The sequence below is a fragment of the Corylus avellana genome, chromosome ca4, assembly GCF_901000735.1.
Source record: "Corylus avellana chromosome ca4, CavTom2PMs-1.0".
NCBI lineage: Eukaryota > Viridiplantae > Streptophyta > Magnoliopsida > Fagales > Betulaceae > Corylus > Corylus avellana.
The window spans coordinates 17897916-17907474 of NC_081544.1; the positions used below are offsets into that span (position 1 = coordinate 17897916).

Genomic DNA, 9559 nt, shown 5'->3' on the forward strand with positions numbered 1-9559 from the left:
CATTACCAGGGTGCGTCGACTAGGACAAACAAAACGAAATCAAAGTTGATCAAGAATTTGGAGATTGATGTCGGCTAGTTCGCACATTTCAGTTTACTTTTTATTCTTACAGTTATCAGGCTTAGAAAATATAAAATCGCCTATCCAATTCTCGCATATGTAAGATAAAACCATAAAGCACAGAACATATAAATACAAGAAAAGCGCGGCTCCCTCGGCTCCTTTTCAGCCTTTTGTGGTTAATGGAGTCTGAAGGAAACAAGAAAAGGCCAGTTTCCACCTCATTAACATGATTGCAATAAAACAAGAAAAGCCAAATTAGGAAGAGATGCACGTCGAGTAATGATTCTACAATAGATTTATGACCAACGAGAACTATAGATGAATAACACAACCATAGAACATCTGATCTTGATCTGATTACAAAAATATTAACAAACCTGAACCAACAACAATCACACTAGACACAGAATACAAATATAAACTGCAAAATGAGAATGGAAGAGGAACAAGTAAAAGCCAATAAGCTACCTATACAACCACACCACTGGCCCACTCAAAGAAAACCTGACAATATGTTAGCCCAAAGTCAATTATCTTCCTTTTTGCTTTTTACTGAGCCCTAAGCAGAGGAATTACAGTCTACGTCAGAAGCATACCGATTTCTTCCTCAGATTCTGTTCTATTTTTGGATTTTCTTCTCTCCGCCAATTTCAATGTAGAGACGTCGGCATGCCAGTTACATATAGTCAAATCACGAACGAAATAAGGGGAAAATTTAAAAAAATAAAAATAAAAATGAACAAGGCCTATGCAGATTTACTGCCGCTGCATCAAGATTTCTAGTCATTGGGTGCTGCGTGTCAACCCACCTCGAGCCACACTTCTGCAAAATCCAAGGACTAATCAACTTTAATAAGCATGCAAAAAATAATTATCACCAACTATAATTTATGGTAAATGTTTTACAATTATTGGGGGAAAATAAGAAAAGGTCTATGTTGTTCTTAACAAAGGTTTGAACTATGCATTCCAAACAGACATTTTGTAAATTTTGAATTAAGTGATGCCACCTCCACCAAGCCGTAACCTGGAAACTTTTCTCACTGTCTTTAGATAAAGAATAGATATATATATATATATATATATATATATATATATGAAAAAAAAAAATTGTTGAGAATAATAATCACTATGTACCCTCTATATATTATTAATTATATGCTTCATAATAAAATTGTCAAGCTAGTGTGCCATGCTAATATTTTACTGATACATTTTTAACAGAACTCGAAAATGAACCTAACAAAATCCTTCTTTAAGAACTGAGTCTTTTGGTTTTTCACATGTAAGTCTCATTTATAAACTTACAATCCGATGAATTCTTATACAATATAAATCAAAGTATATTTTGATGCCCAATATTAATTATGGTAAAGACATTAGCAATTACAATGCGTTTGATTATCATAATATCAAACCCCGGTTTAATTATAGAATGCTAACTGTAGAGGATCTAGTGCAGGTCTCTATGTGCATGTGTGCATATCTGGCCATGTGCCTATTGTGCCCCCTACATGCGAGGAAAGTGTAACAACAAGCAATATGGGCTGGCTATATAAAAGATTATTTTTTCCTGAATTTAAGGGGTAAACAGAAGACATTGAGGATATGTTAACCATAAATTACATCATGTAGATTACAATATTGATGAGATTACACATCATGAAGAGGGCTTTCTTTGTTTGAAATAAATTTTCAATCCCTTAAAATATGGCCCAATTTTGGTTTTTTGCTCCTAAAATTTAAAATGTAGCTATCTCATCCTTCCATCTATCAGCCATGCATGCCACATTATAATTGGGCCATATTAGCTTTATGCCAGTTGCGTGACCATTTTCAATTTATGAGTAATCGAAGGAAGAACGAAATTACTACCCTTTAATGTTTAGTGGGGAAATTGAAACTTTTTATATTTCCAACGACAAGAATCGAACATAGGCTAAATTTCAATGATCAAAAGTGTTTCAGCCGTTTTCTTTTTATTCGATAGGACCAATTGGTGTCCAATGGAATTGAGAACATACATCAAAAGCTTCAAATCTAAACCAGCCCCACATCATCACCTCCCTTTCTGTGACTTAGAAGCAAAGGAAGCATATGCATACTTGATGGAGAGTAGCCACAACTTTTTTGAAGATCCATAATTTTTTTTTTTTTTTTACTTTTCAAAAATATGGCTCTTCAAAAAATTAAATGATAGAAAGAGAGACCACTGAACAATGGCCGCAAAAGAACTGGTGATCCAGACAATTCAATGACAAAATGTGGAATCCCTATGGCCAACCCTAAGAACTCTTTAATTAAGGCCAATTAGAAAGACCTGAATACATTTCATTTTCTACCCTTTTCTACGCCAAATGCGACTGTGTGAGGTCACTCAATTTTATCTATTCCATTATTTACATTACTACTGTTGTATAATTTACACACTAAGCTTATCTCTAGATTCATTTAACAGAATTAATACACACAGTTACATAATGAAAAGTAGATTTAAAATACCAAAAAACTAGAGGAGCAATAAACATGAACGTGCCTCAGCGCCTTATTAAGAATTTAGAGGGGGGAAAAAAGCCTATAATTTAGACTAACATCTAGCTGAATACATTGAGTTAATATTTGGCATTATATATATTTGGTATGACAAATCAGCATGTTGTTGAAAGGGCTTATAAAAAACCATAGTAAACTACAAGACCTTTCAGTTCAAATATAGCCCATATAGCTATTAAGGAAAAATTCAGGTTTATATTAGAAATTAATTAAAATAACTTCAACCTGAGAATAGAAACAAAGAAAGAAAGATGAAATTTGAATCTTCAGAGTAAAAGGAAAACCCAAACATCAATATGCATAACTGGAGGGGAAAAATCATGCAAGTCATATATTGACTGCTAATCTGAGAATCAAAGAACAATAAGTTCATGTGAAGGGCGATGCATTGACTAATGATGCAACTAATTTAGTGCAAGTCATAACCTTGAGGTGAAGAGATATTAAGAAGTACCTTGAAGGAAGCAGCTGAGCACTGTTGACCGGACCCTTTACATTACCAAACCTCTTGGCCCTATTCTCATGTTCTTTCTCTACACGCATGGCAGCCACCTCCTTTTCCATGGCAGCTACTTCTCTCCTCATCTTCTTAGCTTCAACTTCCATTGCCTTGGTCAATGTCTCTACCTTCTTTGCTAACATCTGAAAAGCACCAATCGAAACCAAAATATTAACAAGAGGTGTAGTTATAGAATCATAAAACAGTAAGGACAAAAAATCAACCTCAATAGCATCATCCTTGTCTTTCAGGCTTTGATCTTTCTCATGGCCGGCTTTCCTCAAAGCTACCACCTCTTTTTGCAGTAAATCATACAGAACCCCTGGGACGCTATCTTCTGTATCCACCACCTGGAACTCATTTGGCTTATCATCCGAACCACCTTTCCAGTTATTATTTGCCTCACCATCCTTTGTTCCCTCACAAGATTGGTTGAATGTATAACTGGGGCTTGTTCCATTCAAGAGAATCTTGCCCCTATCCAAGGACCTTGTGCCACCATCAAATGATTTTGAAGTGCCTTTAGCATGCTTCAATACTGCACTAGAGGACAAAGAAGGTCGAAATTGAGATGTTGGTGTTCTCTTGGAAAAAAAACCATTGGAGGTTAATTTCGAGATGTTATCTGCTCCACCCAATGACTGACGACGAGAAGGCCCATTGCTTATACTTCGCCCCTCTGGCGTACTGCGAGGGTTACTATTAGAAGGTCCCCTCACACTCTCCTCCAGCACTTTTAATCGTAATAGATATTTTTCCTGAAAATAGATAAAGAAAAAATTTATACTTTCACCAACAGAAGAAACATATGGCACAGTTACTTTATGACAACCTACAAAACTAGATGATTACTTTCAACTGGGATTCAGTCTTTGCAGCTCGCTCAGCTATAGCAAACTTGTCCCGAAGTTGCTGCATTTCTCCCTGTAAACAACATAGTTTGGCAATAATTCAAATATGGAAACTACACAAAGCCTAACAAGAAGGGTTTTCTTCAAAGAAAGAAACTCAATCAGATCTCAGTATCAAAGCACAAAATCAACATTTACCTGCAAGAATCTCCGTTCTTCAAGCCATTGCTTTACAGGCATCACTTTGTCATTAGCATCCTTCCACTCATTTGCAACCACTACGGCCACTCTGTTTGCAGTTACCTTCGCACGGGCCAGCTCCCGGTCAAGAGTTTTCCGTTCCTCCTGAGGAACAAAAGTCAAACCTTGCCACTTCAGGATTGCTTCCCACTAGAGGAAAATTGTGGGTAAAAGATAAGCAACTTCCAAGATTGAGCATTCAATTATGTTAGGGACATTACATTCATCTCCTGAACTTTCCGCTGATAATCCCTCACAGCATTTGCAGCTGCACCACCAGCAAGAACAGCCTCTTCCAACTCCCGTACAGTTTGGGTAAGCTTTTCAACCTCTGCAACCTTTTGTCTATGCATTTTGTCCAAAATTTTGTTTTCTTCCTAAAAGACACAATCAGTAGACATAAATCCATTCCATTTGAAAAAATACACATCCCAAGATCTACACTCGAGTAAAAGAATATCATGCAAGTTTTTGTTTACCTGGCATATTTCTATCTGTTTCATTAACTCCTGGTTTTTATTTTGGAGATCATCCACCATAGAGGCCTTTGCCAAGGCAACCTGGACTGTCCTCTCAGCTTCAAGTAAAGCAGCTTCTTTTGATTTTGTAAGACGATCTAATGCTTTGTTATCATCTTGAAGCTTTGCAATCTGCAAGGAATTAAGGTGAGTAATCAATGGCAGAATAAAAATAATCACTATAATGCTTTTTGTCCTTTTATGATGAAAGCAAGGGGGAAAAAAGAAAGGGAGAAAAAGATTATAGTTCAAATCTTTTACTGGCAACAGGATGTCAGAACACAAATTTTGTTCAGAAACACAAGACATACCTCCTGCTTAGCAAGCTTGAGCTCAGCCTCCAGAGGCGCAAGAATGGCTTCAATTGGTGGCATATCATCATCCTTCTGGGCAGCATGAACCCTTCGAAGAGTGGCTTCAGCAGCAAACTGAGCTGCCATGGAAGCCTTCTTCTCATCGTTAATCTTCTTTATTTCAAGATTCTGCAAAACATTTTTTGCAGGTTAAATAGAGAATTGTGACAACAAGAAACAAATTTAGAACAGAAATTGAAAAGTCTTTGAGCAATACTTTGCTTTCTAGAAGAGACTCTGTCAACTTCAGCTTCTCCTCAACCTTTGATAGTTCTTCAGTGAGCTATGGTATGATCGAAAAAAATGGAGAAACAAAATCAGTATCCATTTCAACGAAATAATATAACTTCAAAACATTAGGTAAGAAAGAAAAAAAAAATTGAAGAAAATAATCCGTGAACAAATATATCATGTTTGTCATAAAATTTTGAAAAAAAAAACGATAAACTCTATACTTGGACTGCTCTGACAGTGGCCAATGCAATGCAAGCCCAAAATATTTACTCTCCAAAACATCAACAAGCAATGTAGATGTCAAGCAGAAACAAAGGACCCACAAGCTAATTGCAAAAATGATAGAAGGTACTAGATTAAAGCTACTGACATTTTCTTAGATACTTAAATCACCAATTAAAACAGCTTATATGAGTATACATCGCAGAAATAAAATCCAGTATAAGTTTGAGCCTCACAATTAGCAACCGAAGTCCTTGTCAAAATATGAGTGGCATGTTAAGGAGACAACAAAGCTTCAATCCAAGGGAAACAACTCATAATAGGATATGTGAAAGGAGAATATTCTTGCTGGAATTACAGATTCCTCTAAAATAAACAGAAGTCCATCTTCAACAAGAAGTTACATGTGATAAACAACAAAGCAAGAATGCCAAAACTCCAATGGTAATCTGCAAACTTCTACATCGACTGATATCCTAATCTTGTGACTGCATTAGCAGTGATATCCCATAACATTAACAGATAAGATACCAAACCATCAAATTGATAAATATTGACCCCACAATCAACAGAAACAATAAAAGTGATGCAAATGCATAAACTTCAACAATTAAATGCAAATTAATATTTGGAATTTAAAAGCCAAGTTAGGTTTGGAGGGAGCCTAAACCACAAACAACAGAAATGAACTCAGATCAGCAACAAGACCAGCAAGCTCTTCTCACATGCATCAAGTTAAAAGGTTGTATACTAACTAAGAGTCAAGACTATCATAAAGCATGCGAAAAATTCAGGGAAAGTTAAGTGAGATATTATGCTGTTAGATTAGACAGTTAGCACAATTCATCAAAAAAAAAAAAGGATTCGACAGTTAGCATTGACATAGTACGATAAGCAAAGCATAATGAGATAGATAAAGCCCGTATGCATAGAGCTAAGGAACGAATCCATTTCCACCAATTTAGAAAAACAAGTAATGCGAAAAATACAAGTCCACCAACTAATCAAACAAAAGTTCGCCATCCTCTATGGACTTCAAATCCCTATTATTTGTGTTTATTAAGAAACCGTAAAAATTGAAGATACATATGATGTTTAAATACGCACACATCTAATCTATCAATGAAAACTATACATAAAAAAGAAAAGCTCCAAAATAACATGTATTGGAAAATAAGAAAACTAGAAATGACCTCTTCAACGGCCTTTTCTCTAAGCCGTTCAGAAAACCTCAAGGCCTTGATCTCCGCCTGGGCCTCTCCCAACTCTCGCTCCTTATCTGCACAAACACAAACACAAAAACCAAGAAAAGAGAATCAACAAGCAGCCCATCCAAATCAGCTGGAAGCAAACCGGATCGAGCCGCATTCCGCACCTCGGACATCGTTCTCGAGCCGATTGAGCTCGACCTTGACCGGATCCGACCCGTGCAGCAGGTTTATGAACTCGTCGGCGTCCATGCTGGGCCTCACCGACGCCCTCCTCCGCGACGAGCTCTTCCCCTCCTTGAACGATCCCGACACTGTCAGTGGCGCTGGCGGCGTCGGAGTAGCCGTCGGCTCGGCACCGCCATTGCTTGTCTCCGGAGCCACCGCTCCCCTTTCTTCGGACAACTCCGCCATAGCTGATCTGACCGATTCTACTACCTACGAATCTCACATCCAAATGCACCTCGCCCTCAGGATCCAGAAGCTAGGGTTTCAAATCAGATTATATATATGATATTGATACAGATATACAGGTATACAGATATCTATATATATATATATATATAGAGAGAGAGAGAGAGAGAGAGAGAGAGAGAAAGAGAGATAGAGAGAGAAAGTGTGAGCTTGAAAATGGTGGTATAGTGTGAGTGAGAGAGAAAGAGAGAGAAGGAAGTGCCTTTTGCGTGTTTCTCTCTCTAGAGGGATTGTGATTTAAATCTGGTTGTATCTCTGCTTAGTGTTTCTCTCTCTAGGAGAGTGTCAGTAGTGTGAGGGGAGAGAGGGAGAGAGAGAGTGATTAATTTTATTTCAAATAAAAAAATGTGGGATTGGCAGAGACGCTTTGCTGTTAAGCAGACAGTAGTGCTTCAGTGCATTATAGGGAGTTTACCAGCCCTAATACTCTACCGGTATTGGTCTTTCAAAAATAAAAATACATGCGATTGGCAGCCAAGCTTTGCTGTTACGCACACGGTACCTCTTCAGCCCCTAATACACGGCACTTACAGTCACTTATAAAATAAAATCAAAATAAATAAAATACCACTTACAGTTCATTTGGTATGGTGATCTCGTAGGAAAAATTTAGGACTTTAAGGACCCGTTTGGGAGTACGATTTTAATAAGTGCGATTTTAAAAATTGTGTTTTTAAAAATTACGTTTTTAAAATCGCTACTTTTTAAAATCACATAGACGTTTGGTAAAACATACTAAAAAGTACTTTTTTTTATCAATTGAGTGTTTGGATAACATTAGCATATAATTGCGGCTTCATGACCAAATTACCAATAAGGATGAACAAGACAAAGAGGATGAAGAAAAAAATAAATGAGAAAAGAAGGGTTTTAATATATTTTATGTGGGTATTCTTGGTATTTTTTTCATTCCCATTATAAAAAAGGTAACTATTGCGTCAAATATCTTTTTAATAAAAATCGTGATTTTGTTTTAAATTCGCACTTTTTCAAATAAGCACCCTCTAATCAGCTTATGGAAATCGCAGATTTTTTTGCCATTTTAAAATTTGTGTTTTTAAAATCGCAATCCCAAACACCCTAAAGTTGCGATTTGGTTTAAAATCGCAGATTATTTTTTTGAAAACGCACTCTCAAACACACCCTAAACTAAATAGTATAAAAACTATATATATTATTTAAGAATGTATTTTTAATAAGGGAATTTTTTTTTTAAATAGCAGGCAATGATATACATTTTTAAAAACGCATTATTTTATAAGCTGAACTATGATTTTTATTAAATATTTAATTACATTTTTAAAAATTATGTTTTCAAATCACACAATTTAACATCACTATTTTTAAATTTTACATTTTAAAATCGCAAACTCTAATCGATTAGAGTATCTTCATTTATTTTTATGAGAACATGAAAAACATTCCTGCCTTTTCACATCTATTAAAAGAATCCTTGTATTTTCCAATTTTATCAAGAAAAAATATCTAATAACTATGTTGTGCCTCGATTAATGTTGAGTTATCTAATCAAATAAATGGACATATTTTTTTATTAAGTAATGGTATATATTATATTTTTATTTCACAATTATCACACAATATTAATATAGCATTTTTAACTAACTTTTGAATTTTTTTAACAAGAACAAATCTAAAGATTAATTGATATTATTAAAATATGTAATTGGAGATTGTAGTGGGTTGTTTATGATCTATCTATGCACCCCATGATCTCATATGTTCATCATGCGTCCGCATAAGCTACATAACATAGCACCCAGCATGAACACCTTCCACCACCATCACCACAAACTCCTTAAGGTTACCACATGTCGTATCATAAAGTTCTTGCATTGTGAAAAAACTTAATTGACTCCAATCTACACCTAGAAGAGAGTTGAATAGATGTTTAAATATGATATGTAGAATTTAAACTCATTAATCTCGCAATCAATCACCAAATATCTTAAAGTGCAGTAAATCATAAAAACGTAAATATTTGGTAACCAAAAAGAAATATTTTAAGAAATATTTTAGAAAACTTTTTAAAAGTAAAACATCTTCGGAGCAACCAAACCCATGAAATCACTTCTAAATAGTAAAAACAAGAACTTACACGAAGTCAAAACTTACAAAACCTTTGTACTTGACAAACTCGTGTACTAGACAAGTGACCCGCTTGTTTGCTACTACAGTAGCTCTTCCAAAACATCTGGGCCGTTTTGTTATATGTGATTTCCATCACCAGAACTTCGATTGGCTTCATACGGCTTTCATGATTTGTGGATGAAGATATAACCTATAACTCTAAGAGAGACAAAATGCTCATGCTCTAGATCTCAGT

At 35.6% G+C, this 9559-nt stretch overlaps 1 protein-coding gene across 1 annotated transcript; it reads right to left on the bottom strand.

The window, feature by feature from the left end:
* Positions 1-335: 335 nt before the first annotated feature.
* Positions 336-7582, bottom strand: LOC132177502 (microtubule-associated protein 70-2-like). The gene is made up of 11 exons (XM_059589854.1): positions 6909-7582; positions 6727-6812; positions 5295-5360; positions 5036-5206; positions 4686-4856; positions 4428-4583; positions 4165-4311; positions 3968-4039; positions 3340-3873; positions 3071-3258; positions 336-886 (listed from the first exon to the last, which is right to left on the bottom strand). The coding sequence occupies exons 1-11, from the start codon at positions 7153-7155 to the stop codon at positions 847-849; spliced, it is 1878 nt and encodes a 625-aa protein (XP_059445837.1). The 5' UTR covers positions 7156-7582; the 3' UTR covers positions 336-846.
* Positions 7583-9559: the final 1977 nt, after the last annotated feature.